Below are 18059 nucleotides of genomic sequence, written 5' to 3'. Positions count from 1 at the left end.
TGCGGCTCAGCTGGGCTGGAGCTGGGGCAGACACAGAGGACCCTGGATGACACGCTCCCGGCCACGCCGACCCTGGGGACGGGCCAGGCATCCCACCTCCCAGTTGACAGACAGGCCTTGACCTCTCAGCCCTCACAGCACATGGCGGGCTGACCCAGCCCTGCCTTGGGCCCCTTCCCAACCTCGAAGAGGCAGGACTGGGGGGCGTCCCCACGGGCCCCCAGAAGTGGCCTCCCTGCTCTGCCCCGCCCACCCAGATCATGCAGCTGTTGATGAGGGGGAACCGGCAGAGGACCCAGGAGCCCACGGCCGCCAACCAGACGTCCTCACGCTCCCACGCCGTGCTCCAGGTGGCTGTGCGCCAGCGCAGCCGGGTCAGGGACGTCCTGCAGGAGGTGCGGCAGGGCCGTCTCTTCATGATCGACCTGGCTGGCTCTGAGCGGGCCTCCCAGGTGAGGTCGGCTCCCCCTGGGGCTGGGGGCAGAGCTTGGGGGTGCAGGGCAGGGAGGCTGGCCCACCCCGCTCCCCAAGGGGTGCAATGGGGACTGTCTCTGGGAGGGTGGGAGTAAGGGGTGCTCCGGAGGGGCCGGCACTGAGGGATGTCACAGAGGACAGAAAGGGTGGGCTGGGCTGGGGTACCCCAGGGAGACCCCCCCTGCCAAGGGGCTGTTTGTGGGAAGGGGCCTGGCAGTGTGAGGGTCTCTCCAGGGAAGGAGACAGTGCGTGTCCCGGAGGACGTGGGGAAACCACCAGGAGAATGAATGGGCCCGGTGAGGAGCTGGGGCGCGGGGGAAATGATGACCCCTGATGGGGGAGACCCTGGGCAGAGCCCGGGAGGGGACCCTGCCCCCACCTCAGGGGGAGAAAAGGGCCCACCACCCACTTGTCAGTGTTCATTCCCCCCATCGCCGTTTGCCCAGCCCTGCCACCCACGCCTGGGCCCAGGCCCCCTCTTGTGGGCAAATTCAGAAGTTTCGTGGTCGCCTGAATCCATGGGCATCTCACCATTAGCACTGAGGCAAACGCAAGCACCAAGGAAAAGTGACAAGGGATTCATGTTGGAACATGTGGGGTTGGTTTCAACAGGGTGGACTGGGAGAAACACATTCTCTTTTCATAAAGGCCTAAAGGCTTCCTGGAGGAAAGGGGCAGGGAGCAGCCAGCGGGGAGAGGGTGTGCCCTGCAGCCACCTGGTCCCACCTTCACCAGGCTGGACAGAGACGTCTCCCAAGGGTGGCAGAGCCTCCTGGGACTTGGTCCTGTCCTGCTCTCACATCCATTCACACACAAATTCATGCATTTCCTAACACACAGGCTTCCATTTTTAAAAAAAATATTTATTGATTATTTATTTATGTATCGGCTGCTCGGGTCTTAGTTATGACACATGGAATCTTTAGTTGCAGCATTCAAACTCTTAGCTGTGGCATGTGGGACCTAGTTCCCTAACCAGGGAGTGAACGCAGGCGCCTAGCATTGGGAGCGCGGAGTCTTAGCCCCTGGACTGCCAGGGGATTCTTCATACACCTTCTTATACACATATACACGCTGTCACATGTACACATGCAGTTCACACATGCTCACACGCCCTTCCCCACATGCACACAAACTTCCATCCTTCCCCCTGGAGCCTGGCGCTCTCTCTAGAGCCGGGAGCCCACAGCCGTGCCAGCTCCCAGATGAGCTGCCTGGAAGTCACGACCTCCCTCCATCCCACCCTAGGCGCTGCCCTTACCTGTGCCAGCGGGTCAGTCCCCAGGGAGACGAAGACCCAGGCTCCATCCCTCCTTGGGAGCTTCCTGTCCCCCGCTCTCGTCCAGCGTGCATGCTCAGTTGCTTCCGTCGTGTCCAACTCTGACCCCATGGAGTGTAGCCCGCCAGGCTCCTCTGTCCATGAGATTTTCCAGGCAAGAGTACTGGAGTGGGTTGCCATGCCCTCCTCCAAAGAATCTTCTAGACCCAGGGATTGAACTGGCGTTTCCTGTGTCTCCTGCGTTGCCAGCCAGGTTCTTTACCAGTAGTGCCCACTTAGGAAGCCCCACTCTTGTCCACAGACCTTCTCGTTCTCTGACCTGGAATGCCCTCCCTGGGCAGAGGGCAGACCAGATCCTCAGCGTCTCTTCCTTGCAGAGCCTTGGGGGACGGGGAGGGGGTTTACAACCCAGGATGGCCTGGGGTGGGGAGTCATACCTGCTGCTCGCCCCCACAGACACAGAACCGTGGGCAGCGCATGAAAGAGGGGGCCCACATCAACCGCTCGCTGCTGGCCCTGGGCAACTGCATCAACGCGCTGAGCGGCAAGGGCACCAACAAGTATATCAACTATCGCGACAGCAAGCTCACCCGCCTCCTGAAGGTACCAGCTGCCACTGGGCCTGGGCCCTGGGCACCCGGGGTGGGGCTGCCAGCTTTGCAGAGGAAAATACAGGATGTCCAGCTGCATGTGAATAAACAACAGATAAATAACGAAATCCGGTTTGGGTATCAGTACGTATGTCCCATGCCATCTTTGAGACATACTTTAAGAAAAGCTCACTCATTTATCCAAATTTCAGATCTAATCTGGGGGTCCTGTAAGGGGTTCCCAGGTGGCTCAGTGGGTAAAAAACAATCTGCCTGCAACGCAGGAGATGCGGGAGATGTGGGTTTGATTCCTGGGTCAGGAAGGTCCCCTGGAGGAGGGCATGGCAACCCACGCCAATGCCCTTGCCTGGAGAATCCCATGGACAGAGGAGCCAGTCCGCAGGGTCTAGAAGAGTTGGACACGGCCGAAGCGACTGAGCTCACGCTTGCAGGCCCCCATTTGTGAACAGCAGGGAGGAAAAGAGGTTGCACCTGAGCATCTGACCGCCCCCCTCCCACCAGCCCCAGGGCTGTGGGTTCGAGGGAACTGGGAGTCATCTGGATTTGGGGGTCCAGGTGGACAGTCAGTCGTGGCTCCCAGAGGCTGCTGTTGCGGGGTGGGGGGCACGCTCCTGGCGGGGCTCTGAATGCAGTGCTTCACCCCGCCATACCCAGTTCCTTTTTGGAGAGGAGGGAGCCATTCTGCATGACCTGTGGGATCTTAATTTCCCAACCAGGGATTGCACCCCAGGCCCTCAGCAGTGAAAGCATGGAGTCCTAACTGCTGGATGGCCAGGGAATTCTTTGCAGTTCCTTTAATCGGGTCAGCGTATCTGAGTTAGGGGGTCATTATTTCCATTTGCAGATGAGGAAACTGAGGCACCAAGAGGCTAAGTAACCTCCCCAAGGGCTCCCGCCAGTAAGTGCTGGACGGAGGGCCCCAGCAGAGGTCTGGCTGGGCTGATGGCAGAGCTGCAGGTGACCTAACGCTGGGCATCAGCCCGCCAGCATCACTGCACCCGCTGGCTGGGGGTGTGAGAGCCGACTCCTGCCACCTAGAAACCCGAGGGGGCTAAGGGTTAGGGAGGTGAAGGAGCTTGCTTGAAGTCGCTCAGCTGGTCACTGCCGCGCCTGAGGGCTTTGACCCCAGGCCCCCGTAGCCCCGTGCACTCTCTCCGTTGAAGAGAGCAGGGCAAGCCCAGGACAAGGGAGGCGGTGGCCACAGGCCCAATTCACTCCATCCCCAGCCTCGCTCCAGCCAAGACAATGGCGCCTTCCGCTGTCAGCAAAGGGGGCGACCTGGAAGGCCCGAGGAGATGGTGGAGAAGCCCAGGACCCCTCAGAGCTCTTCCCACTCTGGTTCCAGCCAACCTTTCCTCGTCCTCATGTATATGAGCAGGGGAGGAGGAGAGCTGGGAGACCCTGACTCAGATGCTGGAAATTTTCAAACAGGAGCTTTGGAGAAGAAACTGGGAGAGGGAAGAAGTGGGGAGACGGCAGGGGGCGCGGGAGGGCCCATGGGGTGCTCAGCACCAGCACCCGCGAATGTGAGAGAGAGACGCACACGCCACGAGGGCATCATGAGTGGGAGCAGGGCCCAGGGAGGCGGCGCCCTGCTGACTGCCGCCCGCCCGCCCCCGGCCCATCCAGGACTCCCTGGGGGGAAACAGCCGCACCGTGATGATCGCCCACATCAGCCCAGCGAGCAGCGCCTTCGAGGAGTCCCGGAACACCCTGACCTACGCCGGCCGGGCCAAGAGCATCAAGACCCGGGTGAGGGGCCCCTGCTCTGTGCCCCCAGCACTCGCCCTTCTGGGCCAAGATTCAAGCCCCCTGGACTGACTCCAGGGCCTGCCACCCCCAGCCTCCGGAACACACACACTGGCCCGAGCCGCCACTGCTCTGGCCCCGTGACTTGCCAGGAAGCCCACAGCTTCTGAGGGGCCCCTTCTCTGTTCTAACTTTATTTGGCCGTGGTCAGCCTCAGCCTCTGTTGTTGTGTGTGGGCTTTCTCTGGTTGCGGCAAACTGGGGGCTCCCCTCTAGTGGCGACTGTGGTAGATTCTCTTGTTGTGCGACACGGGCTCTGGGGCATGTGGGCTCAGTAAGGGTGGCTTACGGGCTTAGTTGCCCCATGGCATGTGAGATCTTCCCAGACCAGACACCAAACCCATGTCCCCTGCGTTGGCAGGCAGACTCAACCATCGGAACTCCAAGGATGTCCCTTTTCCTCCCCTTGCTCAAAGTCTGTGCTCATCCCCAAAGTCTGTGCCCCCAGCCCCACCATCCCCTTCCATCTTCCTGTTTTCATCTTAAAAGATGCTCATTCAGACCTTTACTCCTCCAAAGGCCCTAACCCTAATAGTTACAATAGCGGTGACTGTTACTGAGCACTTATACTGCGGGCCCTTTATCAATTCATCTCATGCGATCCTCAAATGAGGCAGGCATTATTTCTGTCCTCATTTTACAGCTGAGGACAGTGAGGCTGAAGGGAGCTAAGTGGCTTCCCAGCTGGGGAGGAATGGCACTGAGCTCTGCCCAGTTTCCAAGATTTCCTTACATTTTCTGGTCAGTGTGTTAGAATCCTGGCTATCTATGAGGTCATCTGGGCCCACCCATGTGAAGAGTCTAAGAACCTAACCAACATTCTCCTAACACAGCAGTTTTCCAGCTACTGTGTCAGGAGTTGGATGCTTTATGTCTACTCTCTCCATTAAGGAACTTAATGGTGGGAAGAGACCCTTAAAAGAGCGAATTGATAGTTCAGAATATTATTAATAGCAGGCAGCACGCCAACAGCAGGGAGGCCAGTGGGATCCCACGGACCTCTTTAGAGACGGTGAGTGGGAATCTGAAGGGTGAAGAGGAGGCTCCAGAAGGGAGGGAGCAGTAAGGACAGAGGCTCCTAAGGCAGGGAGGAGGTGGTGTCCGTGGCGGAGGTGGGGCGAGGAGAATGCTTCCTTCCCTGGAGCAGTGAGCCAAATGAAACTAGAGAGAACAGTGTGCCTTCAGCACCTGATGAAGGAATCAGGACATTCTCCCAGCAGTAGGGAGCCAACGAAGTTCGAGTGGCGCAGAGAGCTGGGGCTTGAATGGGGGCGCCGCGTAATTTTAGGAGTATGCCTCTGGTAGGGGCATGTAGTTTGATAGGTTGTAGGGTCGGAGGCAGGGCTTCCCTGGTAGCTCAGGTGGTAAAGAATTCGCCTGCAATGCAGGAGACCTGGGTTCAATCCCTGGGTTGAAGATCCCCTGGAGGAGGGCATGGCATCCACTCCAGTGTTCTTTCCTGGAGAATCCCATGGACAGAGGAGCCTGGCGGGCTGTAGTCCATGGGGTCGAGAAGAGTCAGACACAACTGAGTGACTAAGCACAGCATAGACCAGGGTTGGAGGCGAGGAGGTCATTACTGTCATCCAGGAGAAAAAGAGGGTCCCCGCTGGCAGGCCCTGGGCCCCCCGGTGACTGTACCCCGCCCCCTCCCCAGGTGAAGCAGAACCTGCTCAGCGTCTCCTACCACATTGCCCAGTACACGAACATCATTGCTGACCTGCGGAGCGAGATCCAGAGGCTCAAGCGCAAGATCGAGGAGCGGGGCGGGCGGAGCCCGGACCGAGCCCAGCTGGGGCGGGGCGACATCCGCCACAACCAGGGTGCGTGTGTGGGTCTCCGTGAGCCAGAGCCCGTCTCCCGATGCCCCTCTAGGCTGCCTCAGGGTGCTCTGCGGTCAGACAGCGCTGGCTTCAAAGCCGGACTCGGGCTCTTTCTGGCTGAGTAGCCTTTAAGCCTTCCATCCTTCAACTGTCAAGCAGAATCGCGATCTCTGCCTCAGAGACCTAACCTGAGGATTCAGTGCCTCAGACTGAGAGTCACCTGGGCATTTAGCTGTGTGGGGGCTTCACTCTGGGGACTGCAGTGAGAGCTGCGAGACTGGGCCTGGCATCGCCAGGAGGGATACGGTTCCCTGACAGATTTTCTGTACTTGCTTTGATGATTTTGCAGCACATGGCAATAAAGTGTCTAAGGGGCGCCTTTTACTAGTTGACAGAAAAGCACTCTAAAGGCTGGCGGAAGCCCAGTTCATACTGGGGGGCTGGGAGTCACCTTTGGGTCACCGCCTGAAGACAGTGTAGAAGTGGGATGTGGGAGGGGTAATCTAGGAGGTCTTCCTGGAGGAGGTGGTTTCACAGAAGTCTTTTGGGGAGAAAGAGAGCGGGGGAGGGCCCAGGCGGACCCAGACATTCCTGGGCTGACCTTTCCTCCTCCGCTGACCTCTCCCACCTCCCATTCAACGGGCAGCCGAGGTCCAGCTGCACAGCGGGCAGGGAGAACAGGCTGCGATGGAACACCTTCGTGAGCAGCTGATCAGCACCTTCCAAGAGCAAATGGACACACGGAGACGCCTGCTGGAGCTGGAGAACCGCAGGATGGAGCTGGAGATGGACACCTCCCGCCACCTGCTCACCATCGCCAGGTGAGCACCGCTGGCCTGGGATGGGAGCCGGGAGCTGGGGCCGCACCTTATGCCCCCCAACCCCCATGGCCTGAATCCCCCGTCTCCTTTGGGGTTGGGGCTGCGGCAGCTGGAAGCATAAGGCACGCCGGGCACTCAAGTGGCGGGAGGAGCGTCGGAAGGAGTCCTCCACTAAGGATGACACCAGGAAGGACTTGGACACCGGTGACAACCAGCCAGACATCGAGGAGCCCACGGAGGTGGTGTCCGCCCGCGAAAGCATCGGTGCATTGATGACCGAGCAAAAGAAACTGCGAAAGCAGAAGGTACCTGGGGCTCGGGGGCTGGGCAAGGGGGGTTGAGAGACAGCAGGAAGGGGCTGGGGGAGGCTTGTGGGAGGGGTGAAACCTGGGCTTTCAGGCCACAAATCCCCTGCGACTTTGAGTCTCTCTTTCTCATCTGAGGGCTTCCCTGGTGCCTCAGATGGTAAAGAATCCGCCTGCAATGCAGGAGGTGCCAGTTCGATCCCTGGGTTGGGAAGATCCCCTGGAGTAGGAAATGGCTACCCACTCCAGTATTCTTGCCTGGAGCATCCCATAGACAGAGGAGCCTGGCGGGTCACAGAGTCAGACACCAGTGAGGGACGAACACTTTGTGTGTGTGTGTGTGTGTGCTCAGTTGGGTCCGACTCTTTGCTACCCCCTGGACTATATAGCCTGCCAGCCTCCTCTGTCCATGGGATTCTCCAGGCAAGAACTCATCTTTAAAATGGGAGTGGTCAACCCTAGTGGGGTTGATGAGAAGATTAAATAAATCCTTTCACATATTAAAGACTCAGAAAACTGTTAGCCAACATTTTAATTAGGATTTCCCAGACCTCCCTTCTCTGTTCTGGAGCATAGCCATACCAGGGGCCTTCAGGGTCCACCAGTCCAGAGGGCATTAGATGGGCTGGGGTTGAGCTGGTCCACAGAGCTCATTTCCCTGGATTCCCTGGTGGCTCAGATGGTAAAGGGTCTGCCTGCCAATGCGGGAGACGGAGGTTCGATCCTTGGGTCGAGAAGATCCCTTGGAGAAGGACATGGCAGCCCACTACAGTATCCTTGCTTGGAGAATCCCATGGAAGAAGGTGCCTGGCTGGCTGCGGTCCATGGGGTCGCAAAGAGTCGAACAGAACTGAGCGACTTCACTGCATGGAGCCTGTTTCAGGGATGGGTTGCAAGAAGGTGGGCACAGAGGGGTCACTCAGGAGCAGTCCCCGGCTGCAGAGTTCAAGACAAAGCTTCGAAAAGCGGGCCTCGGGGTGGGGCTTCAGCCGGCCGCCCAGCACCCGGGGCCTTGGAAGGGCGAGGACCCGCTAAGCCGCGGGCGCGGGCGGCCCCTCGGGGCCACCTGGTGCTGACGGCCCGCTCGGCTCCCCAGCTGGCGCTGGAGCAGCGGTGCCGAGAGCTGCGCGCGCGGGGCGGCCGCCTGGAGGAGACGCTGCCGCGGCGCGTCAGCTCGGAGCAGCAGCGCGAGGCGCTCGGCCTGCTCTGCCGCGTGCACGAGCTGGAGCTGGAGAACGTCGAGATGCAGTCGCAAGCCCTGCGCCGCGACGGAGCGCTCCGCCACCGCCGCGAAGCCCTGCGCCGCCTGGAGCAGCGCCGCAGCCTCTGCGAGGAGATCATCCGCGCCCAGCGGCAGCTCATCCAGGGTAGGGCGCCCGCCCCGCGCGTCCGACCCGCCGAGAGCCCGAGAGCGCACACTGAGCCCTGCCTCTCCGCTCCCCCACCGCAGACTGCAACCTGGCCGTCCCGCAGCACCTGAAGGAGCTGTACGAAGTGTACCTGCGGGAGCAGGAGGAGGGCAACCTGGAGCGTGCCACCATGATGGACCGCCTGGCCTCTCGGGCCCTGCAGGTGGGCTCCTGGGCTGGACCATGCGCACCTGTGCTAGGGGCAGGACTGATGCCCAAGGCGGCGCCTGGCAGCAACTAGGGTGGCTTCGGGACCGGGCTGGCTGGTCCCCAGAAAGCTGACTCCTCCTCCTTATCTGACCCAAAGCTTCGCCAAGCTCCCCTCCCGTGGTGTTCTCCCGCACGTGTCCCCTCCAGGGCCTGAGGATCAGGGTTGGCCATCTGAGATATCACTAAGGGCCCCAGATGCCCTCCCAGGAGACCAGGCCACCAGGCGGTGCCACTGGGGATGCCTAGCAGACCACGGCTGGCCCCTGGGGACTCGGAACACAAGCCCCGCCCCCCACCCCCTGCTGGGGTTCCCAGCCCAGATTACAGCCCCAGATACTCTGTGTGCCTGTATCACCCAGGCTGTTTACTCAGTCAGAGACCAAGTCTTCTGACTCCCCTCTCCCTCCTTTCCCCTCCCCAGGACAGTGCCTTGCCCAAGATTAGCCCCCCAGGAACCCTGCCGACCCCAGAGGAGTCTGACCTAGAAACCATCAAGATGCCGAACTCCGAGTCCCCGCACCAGCACAGCAGGTTCCTCCCTCTGCTCAGCACTGAGAGGTGAGCCTGAGGACCGCCTCCGGCCATCCAGCCCACCTGAGCCACCAGGCCGTGTCTCAGAGATGCCAGCCCAGACCCGGCTTCCCAGGGAGGATGGAGCAGGAAACAGGGGAGGGGGCACAGGTCTGGAGCCAGGACTTTGGGGTCCTCGTTCCCACAATGCAACAGTTCTCAGGAGGGGTGGTGGTGGGCCCCCCGTGGCACCAGCCTGGGCAACAGCTGCCCATCCTCCTCTGCCAACCTCAGTGAAGTGAACCATGAGTTCAAGGCGAGCTCCCGGGCCTGGCAAGCGAAGGGCTCCTCTATGCCCACCCCACCCCCTATCCTGGCCAGCAACCTGGTGATGCAGGAGGTGAGCAGTGGGCCCCATAGGCCCCTGGATGTGGGTGGGAGTACCCGGGAGGGACACCCAGTGGTTGGGATGGAACTTTTCCAAAACAGCCTTCTGAGGACGTAGGGTCCCTGCTGGGTCCAATGGCTTCTCTTCCCAACCCATTCTTCTCACAGGCTGCCACTCAGGTCGGTCTGAACAGCCAGATCAGCTTCTCCCCTGAAAGCATCAAGAACCTGTGGGAGATCCCCTTGTCCCACAAAGGTGTGTCCCCTGCCTCCCCCGACCCCCCTCATCAGCCTGAGCCTGGCATCATCTCAACAGCTCAGAGCACCCAGCCCGGGGCCCCTTCCTTCCCTCTGTCCACACAGAGCAGGGGACACAACTGGAAACCAGAAAGGGGAACACACGCCCCCTCCACTTCCCACTGGAAAGTAATTTTAACAGCAAATAGAGTCCGAATCCTCCCTACCCTGTGGCCACAGGCGACCCTCATTATCTCAGCAATCCATCCTCAGAACCTGGGACTTCCCTGGCAGTCCAGTGCTTAAGACTCAGCACTTCCACTGCAGCAGGCGAAGGTTTGATCCCCAGTCAGGGAACTAAGATCCCGTATGCCGTGTTTCATGGTAAAAAAAAAAAAAAAATCTTCACAACCCACTGGGGTTAGTTTTACCATCATCAGTTTACAGATGAAGGTTCAGAAACTTGCCCAAAGTTTCTCAAACAGCAAGCAAGTTGGGGTGAGCTGCAGCAGAGAAAGGGGTGTTGGAGGTACAGGAGGGGGAGGAAAACGTAGCCTTGATCCCGGGTTGGGTGCCCCTCTGTCCCGCCGCAGGGAGGAAGGAGACCACGGCCGACACCAAGAGCATTGCCGTGAAGGCTGCCCAGCGCCGCTCGCAGGCCCTGGGGGCCGAGGGGCGCCAACTGCTGCCACCCACCCTGAAGCACAGCAGCCTGTCCCTGCACTCGCTGGGCAAGACTGATGACGTGCGGCTGCCCGGACCGCTGGCCTGCAAGCGGCCACCCAGCCCCACCCTGCAGCATGCTGCCAGCGAGGACAGCCTGTCCAGCAGCACGGGCGAGGCACCATCCCGGGTGGTCGAGCGTCATGGCAATGGCCCTTGTCCAGCGCTGCAAGGCCAGAAGAAAAGCCTCAGCAAGAAACAAGAGGAGTCCCTGGAGGCAAAGAGGAAGCGGAAGTCCCAGTCCTTTGAAGTCACAGGACAAGGGGTGAGCCTAGGGGGACAGGAGCTGGGGGTGTCTGGGCCCCCTCCTTGCAGGGTTCTGAAGGCTGGACTCCTCCAGAGGCCCCAGGGTACCCCTAGCTGTGCACCACTCTCCATGGAGTGTCCCCCAAGTGAACCTAACATCTTGTATCAGATCCCCACGCAGCTCCCAGCTCATCTGGCTCTCCAGCCAACGCAGCTGTCCCGCCCCAAGATGCACGTCACTGGGCCCCGTCCCATGGAGAATCACACCCCAGAACAGAGGTTGCCAGTGGTTGGGCACCTGACCCCTACCATCCAGCACATGGGAAAGGCCACACTGCCTATGGCTAAGGTCAAACTCCCTCCATGCCAGAACCTGGGTGAGTGCCAGCAAGTGGGGGGGGGGGGCGGGGATAGCAATGGGGAGAGGGGAGCCCTCAGCCTGGCCAGGGAGGAGGCTGGCTGAGCTCCTTGCCCCTATGGCTGCCCCTTGCTGGAAACGGGGTTCCTGAAGACTACTGGTGGGACTGGCCTCTGGGGGGGGGCGGTGCCCCTAGGGAGTTCAGAGCCAGTGTGGGTGACAAGAGGGGCATGGAAAGGCATGCCTTAAAGCACAGCTCCTGGCCCTTCTCCATTGCAGGCCCTGAGGACCCCTCCACCCTTGCTGCCCCCTCCAACCCAGCGGATGTTTCCGAACGGGCTGCTCGGATGCCCCGCCTGCCCTATGGCACAGGCACCCAAGGCAAAAATGGACGCTTGCAGCACAACTGAGGGCCCTGCCTGGAACCAGCCCTCCTGCCCACCAAGGCTTGATGGGGTATGGCAGGAAAGGGAGACGGAGGCTGGGCAGATGGGGATGACTTGGCATTAAGAGCTTGGGATCTCAGAAGGCTGGGGCCCCTGGGACCCAGGAATCATGGGGGTGCCTGACCCCCACACTTCCGTGCCTTCAGTGCCACCAGGAAGGGGAGCTGGGCCCAGGAGGCATGGCCTGGATGGCAGGGCTCCCTGCTTCCCAGCCCTGGATCCCAGGGCTCCCTGGGCAGAGGCTCCTGTTGCTGAAACTCTAAGATCTGCAGCCAGGCTTGGCCTGAAGAATGTGGGGTGGGGGTGGAGCAAGGAGGGACTGTTAGTGGGATTAGGGCTCCTGGGCCCACATCTGGGACAAGGGCATGCTGGATGGTTGGGGAAACGGCCTGACGGGCATTTCCCTTACTGTGGGGAAGGAATCTAATATTCCTTAGCAGTCACTTCCACCTTCCCCCTGCCCAATTCCTTTTTAACAATAAAAATTCCATTAGAGTTTTGTTGGTTGTTCCGGAAACTAGACCTTGTTTGAAAGGTGGGGTGTCCTGACAGACTGGGCTTCCCTGCCCGGGTGGTGCTAATGATAAAGAACCTGCCTGCAATGCAGGAGATGCAACAGACGTGGGTTCAATCCCTGGGTCAGGAAGACCCCCTGGAGGAAGAAATGGCAACCCACTCCAGGATTCTTGCCTGAAGAATCACATGGGAAAAGGACTGGTGGGCTCTAGTCCATGGGGCTGCAAAGAGCCAGACACGCCTGAGCAACTGAGCACGTCACTGGTTAAGATTCAACCCAAGTCCCCTCTTCCCACCACACCCTCTTCCTCTCCTGCTGGTTGTAGAGCACAAGTCAACAAACTCCTGGGGGAAAGCGGTTTTCCTCCGGACTCTGAGGTCTCTGCCCAGACCTCCTCCCAGGAGAGGTCAGAGACTTAGGGTTGTGCTTACCCCTCCCACCCCAGGAAGTCAGGGCTCAGAAATTGCTCAGCTGAGCCCCTCAGTTCCAGGTGAGAAAGCTCCCCCAAGGTGCACCTGGCCATTGCGATGCTTTTACCTGCCCTGTCCCCTGTGGGGACGGGGGCCCTTGGGGAAAAGCTAATGAACAATGGGAAGTCTCTGCCCTGTGGAGCCCTCCTTGGACTGTTTTTACCCCCAGAACTGGGTGGTTTAATCACCGCCTTGCCGCTCCGAGCACTGGCTTATTCTACCAAGAGCACTGGCTTCCCACGTAGTGCTGGTGATAGAGAATCCACTTGCTAATGCAGGAGATGCAAGAGACATGGGTTCAGTTCCTGGGCTGGGAAGATCCTCTGCAGGAGGAAATGGCATCCCCTTCCAGTATTCTTGCCTGAAAAGTTCCATGGGCAGAGGAGCTCGCCCGGCTACAGTACCTGAGGTGGCAAAGACTGAAACACAGCTGAGCACACACATACACAACACCAAGAACCTCATGTTCAAGTCAGTGTGAAAACAGCTCCTGAAACCAGGCATCTGGTCTACCACCCAGCTCTAAGGCCGCCAGCGCCTGGTCACCCAGCAGGCCAGGATAGACACCTCTACTTTGCTGATCCAGAGGCATCAGGGATGCTGAGCTCCCCGACCCGGCCCGCTTGGCTACTTGGGGGTCCGGATGAGGGTGTGATAGACGGGCTTGACAATGAGGTGGAGATGCAGGGCGTTCTCCACCAGGTACTCTGAGTTGCGCCGCTGCAGGTCGGCGTGCGCTAGGAAGTCGCCGGCCTCCTCGCTGCTCTGGTGGAAGCTGTACGCGTGGCGGACCAGCAGGCGGCCGTGGTGGCGTGCCCCCACCAGCACGGTCTTCTGGAAGCTCACGCCCGCCGCGTCACCGCCGCTGCTGGCCGGCGTGACCACCAGCCGCGGCCGGCCGTCCTCGGGGCGTGCGAGGGGCAGCGCGGTGCCCGTGGCGTCTGCGTAGACGGGCCGTAGGCTTACCGGCAGCCAGCGTGGCGAGAAGAGCACGTTCCAGGTGACTCGGCGGCCCGAATCGTGGCCGCTTGGGCCCAGCTGCGTCTGGAAGCTGGTGCTGCGATCGTCGCGGGCCGGGTTGTTGATGACCCACGGGGTGCCCCAGGCGGGCGCGAGGTAGTTGCGGGGCAGGAAGGCGCTGCCATTGATGTCGAAAAACTTGGCATAGTGCAGCGGCGAGGCGGCGTGGAACTGGTAGGCCTGAAGGAGCAGGTCGGCCACCGCCGGGCCATGGCGTGCCAGGGCGGCCGAGCGCGCCTGCAGCTGGAACAGCTGCGCCGGAGGAATCATGGGGTAACGGATGGCGCGCAGCGCGCGCTCGGCCACGGCCGGTGGCGGCCGCGCGCGGCCCAGCCACGCCTCCAGCGCCTGGAAGAGCTCCAGCTCGTCCTGCAGCACGAGGTCCGAGCGCGGCAGCAGGTGCGCCAGCAGCTCGGGGCTCACGGCGCCCCACTCGGCGCTCCCCGCCACGGCCGACAGGTTCCAGGCCAGGAACTGCAGGCAGCTCTGGCGCAGGGCCTCGTCCCCGGTGCTCACTGCGTAGTGGTACCAGCCCACCGCCGGGCCCGCGCCGCCCGCCAGGTGCGCGCGCATGTAGTCGGCCACGCCCCGCTGCAAGGAGGCCACGCGGTACTTGGTGGCCAGCTGGTGCAGGGGGATGGCCTGCGCCAGCAGCACGGTCAGCTCACCGCAGTAGAGGTACCTGCCAGAGAGGCGCAGAGATGGAGCGCGGTCAGGGCGGCCACGGTTACCCTACCCAGCACTGCCTCCTGAGTCCCAACGGTACCCGGCGTGGGGCGACAGCATCGCCATTAAGGGAGCCAACAGAAGGACCTTTCCACGCGCATCCTACTTCACCTCCTCGTCTTTCCGGTTTCTCGTGGGATGTGGGAATAAGCAAGCATTTATTGAGCACAGGTGGCTCGGTGGTGAAGCATCCGCCTGCCAATGCAGGAGACGCAGGTTCTGTCCCTGGGTCAGGAAGATCCCCTGGAGGAGGAAGTGGCAACCCCCTCCAGTATTCTTGCCTGGAAAATACCATGGACACATGAGCCTGGTGGGCTACAGTCCATGGGGTTGCAAAGAGTCAGACAGGACTTAGCTGACAGAGCACGTCAGTGATTCCTAGAGTGAGTGCCCACTGAGTGGTTGAGCTCTGTGCTGGGACGAGAAAGATGTAGCTCCTACCTTCACCCGGTTTAGAGTGTGGGTTCCGATTCATATTCTGCCAGTTACTTGCTATGAGAGTGGGCAAGCCATTGAACTTCACTTGTTTGCCTCTGGGAACGAAAGATGTTTCCTAGAATCCCTTAAATCACATGACTAAATTCTAGCTAATGAGATGTCCACAAAGGCACAGGCTGGGATTGGGGGAAAGCCTGGTTAAATAGAACTGACTAGGGTAGAGATTATTGTTCAGTCTATCAGTCCTGTCCGACTCTTTGCAACCCCATAGACTGCAGCACACCAGGCTCCCCTGTCCTTCACCATCTCCTGGAGCTTGTTCAAACTCTTATCCGTTGAGTCAGTGATACCATCCAACTATCTCATCCTTTGTCGTCCCCTTCTCCTCCTTCCTTCAATCTTTCCCAGTTAGGGGGTAGAGGAAAGATGCTTTTCTCCTTCTGTGCTATCTCTTTGTTGCCTGGAAGTTTGAAGAAATCACTAATATTCTGCAGCCATCTTGTCTAAGCTATTAAAGCAGGGTCACTTTCTCAGACTAGAGTGTGGGCAGTGTCCCTGTGCAGCACGCTACCAGGAAGCAGCCCCCTAGCCCTGTGGCTCAAAACCTGGCCAGACAACTAAACCACACAGAGACATTAAAAGAAGAAACTGTCTGGCCCGGCCCTAGATATGAAGCTCGGGATTCAGGGTGGGGCCCAGAAGTCTACAGTCTTTAAAAGCTCTTAAGGCCAGGTTTGGAAACAGCTTTGAGAGTATTTGGTAACTAACTTCAAACCACTCAGAGCTTTCAGGCAGGGGAGTCATGCTGCATTTTGCAAGAAGCTGGTGCAAAGAGGGAAGAGGGAGGTGGTTGCATGGTCATCCTAATGCCATCCAGGGAAGGGGCAGGGCTAAGAGCCAGGGCTTCCATCACCCTGTGAGTGGAGAAGCCAGGGACATGGAAAGGGGTGACGTCTTCCCCCCGATCCTTCCCCACCTGATGAACTTGTCGAAGACGGCAGCACAGTCCCGGGACTCCTGCAACACCACCTCACTCTGATTACTCAGCAGCTCCCGGAACTGCTCACTGTGCAGTCCCAGCAGCAGGCGGTGGGCATGGAAGACTCGAACCTCGTCGGTGCCCATGGCCTGCACCCGCAGCACCACATCGCTGGCATTGCCCTGCCGCAGCAGTTCCTGCAGGCGCTGGAGCAGCATCTGGGAGTGGTTGATGGAGGTGCCCGCTGACTCCCCACCGACATCAGTTTTCTGAGCTGCAGCAGGAAGGAACACAAAGCAGCCCGAGGGGGCAAGCCTTCTGGGGTTGCAGACGGACCAGCTGGAGATGCCTGTGGTTGGATGTGGGCAGAGGGTAGGGGAAGCCTGGGGAGGCTGTGTGCTCCCGTTTGTGCCTGTGAAGTGCGTGGATGCATGTATGTGCAGACAGGCACATCTTAGATAGGGAAATTCGTGAACCTGAGCAGACCCTGAGAAGATGCTCTTGGAAGGGGTGGGGGGGCAGATTCCCGGCAGGGAGAGGTCATGAATCAGAATGGGACAAAATGTCCAGAGCTGGATTTCCCTGGTGACTCTGTGGTAAAAATCCGCCTCCCCATGCAGGAGACATAAGTTTGATCCCTGATCCGGGAAGATCCCACGTGCCACAGAGCAACTAAACCTGTGCTCCACGACTATTGAGTCTGTGCTCTGGAGCCGGGGAGCTGAAACTACTGAGCCCGAGGTCTGCAACAAGAGAAGCCGCTGCAGTGAGAAGCCCGCGCTTTGAAGAAGCGCTTCTTGCAACTAGAGAAACGCACACACAGCGACAGAGACCTAACACATCCCCCCCCAAAAAAATTAATATCTAGAGCTGATCTCCATGATGGCAGACCCCTAGGCGAGGACTGAGAAGCCTCTTGGTCCCCACCCCCTTGCCTCCTGAAGAATTGCCCACCTTACCCCTTGGAAGAGAAAAGTTGGCCCAAAGCAGTGCATTCCCCAGCAAATAATCTATTGAGCACTTACAATAAGCCAGACACTCCCCTGGGAGCTCAGACCAGCACAGTGAACAAAACCAACCAGCTCCTTACACTCATAAAAGCACAACTTAGCTTCTTAGGCAATAAATACACAAATAAGCACTCTGGTTTTGGGCTGTGACCAGTAAGGAGGTGACGGGAGTGGGGTGGCGGCTCCTGTAGGTGCAGGAATCAGAGACAGGCTCCCTGAGGAAGTGATAAGGAGCCCACCCGAGGGCCTGGGAGAGGCTGGGCTTGGTGCTAGGAAGGTGGAGGGGATCTGCCCACGTTCTGAGTGGGAGGTGAGGGGGCGGAGCAGGGGAGGGGGCTGCAGCCTGGGGGGGTGGTCCTGATCTGGGAGGCAGGGGTCTACACTGGCCTCCTGGGGGACCCGAGAAAGCACAGAGTGAGCGGGTCCTGGACGGGACTTTCGAGGCACCTGCGCCTGGGGACGGGTGTCCTCCTGCTTCCAGGCGAGCCAAGTGGGACCCTCCTCCCCTGTTTCCAGGACACCGTGAGGGTCAGATGGGGACACGTGCTCACGGACGGAAGACTCGGCGACAGAAAGCACTGCCAGCAGCTTCCCCAAATGGAGCATGGACTGAGGAGTTGAGGGGAGCAGATGGGCACCCTCACCCTCCCAGTGCGCGTATGTGCACATACACACACACACACACACACACACACACACACACAGAGTCCCAGGGCCCATGTGGCCTCTTGAAGAGGCTCCCAGGAAAGCAGAGCCTCTGTGTATGAGTGAGAGGCAGATAGAGAGAGGGAGAAAGGGTGAGAGAGGAGCCCTGGTTATTTTCCAGCCCCACCATCCCCCAAGCTGTCACAGTGAAGGCTCCAAACGCTGATGGATCCCACTCTCCCCAGCCTGGGCCCAGCTGCCAGGGACAATGGACAGTGGAAGGGTGTTCCTGTGGTTAAGCCCCCTGCCTGCACAGCCCTCCTGCCCTCGGAGGCCGGCTGCCCTCCTCCACGGAGCTGCATGATCAAATCAACACTGTGCCTGGCCCGGCCGTCTGGACACCGCCCCCTCCTGGCTGTGGGCAGTTGGAGCCCAAAGGTCCTGCCCCTTCTTCCTGCCCACTGCCCACTCACCTGCATGAGTGACCAGGCCCACCAAGGTCAGCATGGCCCAGAAGCTGGCCCAGGACCCAGGCTTGGCAGAGCCCAGCCTGCACATCTTTGCACCCTGCCCCCAAGCCCACAGGAGGAACAGCGGAGCCCAGACC

At 59.8% G+C, this 18059-nt stretch overlaps 2 protein-coding genes across 6 annotated transcripts in view; one reads left to right on the top strand and one right to left on the bottom strand.

Annotated features, from left to right (window-relative positions):
- KIF19 (kinesin family member 19) overlaps nt 1-12147 on the top strand; it is a 27604-nt gene extending 15457 nt beyond the window's left edge. For 2 of the 4 annotated variants that reach the window (XM_042256441.1, XM_042256440.1), the window contains 13 exons: nt 258-452; nt 2210-2356; nt 3994-4116; nt 5830-5995; nt 6642-6816; nt 6926-7121; nt 8218-8488; nt 8572-8693; nt 9162-9298; nt 9545-9650; nt 9806-9893; nt 10468-11220; nt 11481-12147. In XM_042256441.1, coding sequence (XP_042112375.1) covers nt 258-452; nt 2210-2356; nt 3994-4116; nt 5830-5995; nt 6642-6816; nt 6926-7121; nt 8218-8488; nt 8572-8693; nt 9162-9298; nt 9545-9650; nt 9806-9893; nt 10468-11220; nt 11481-11611 — 2610 coding nt within the window. In that variant the 3' untranslated portion in view covers nt 11612-12147. The remainder of the gene's footprint in view (nt 1-257; nt 453-2209; nt 2357-3993; nt 4117-5829; nt 5996-6641; nt 6817-6925; nt 7122-8217; nt 8489-8571; nt 8694-9161; nt 9299-9544; nt 9651-9805; nt 9894-10467; nt 11221-11480) is intronic. The other 2 variants (XM_027974030.2, XM_042256442.1) reach the window with 2 other exon arrangements.
- BTBD17 (BTB domain containing 17) lies at nt 7636-18059 on the bottom strand. 2 transcript variants are annotated; one of them, XM_060395032.1, is made up of 3 exons: nt 17926-18059; nt 15795-16146; nt 7636-14336 (listed from the first exon to the last, which is right to left on the bottom strand). In XM_060395032.1, the coding sequence occupies exons 1-3, from the start codon at nt 18008-18010 to the stop codon at nt 13262-13264; spliced, it is 1512 nt and encodes a 503-aa protein (XP_060251015.1). In that variant the 5' UTR covers nt 18011-18059; the 3' UTR covers nt 7636-13261. The 2 variants fall into 2 exon arrangements, with proteins under 2 accessions (XP_060251015.1, XP_014954462.2); XM_015098976.4 differs by having other exon boundaries at nt 15795-16071.

This window comes from Ovis aries, chromosome 11 (assembly GCF_016772045.2).
Source record: "Ovis aries strain OAR_USU_Benz2616 breed Rambouillet chromosome 11, ARS-UI_Ramb_v3.0, whole genome shotgun sequence".
In the NCBI taxonomy this organism is placed as follows: Eukaryota; Metazoa; Chordata; class Mammalia; order Artiodactyla; family Bovidae; genus Ovis; species Ovis aries.
This window is presented reverse-complemented; position numbering and strand designations above follow the sequence as displayed.

Bases quoted from the DNA above. Each gene is read 5' to 3' on its own strand.
- BTBD17 (XM_060395032.1), bottom strand. From the start codon at position 18,010: ATGTGCAGGCTGGGCTCTGCCAAGCCTGGGTCCTGGGCCAGCTTCTGG. The intron at 16,147-17,925 runs GTGAGTGGGCAG...ATCCAACCACAG, and splicing joins GGGCCTGGTCACTCATGCAG to GCATCTCCAGCTGGTCCGTC. The intron at 14,337-15,794 runs GTGGGGAAGGAT...CCTCTCTGGCAG, and splicing joins GTCTTCGACAAGTTCATCAG to GTACCTCTACTGCGGTGAGC.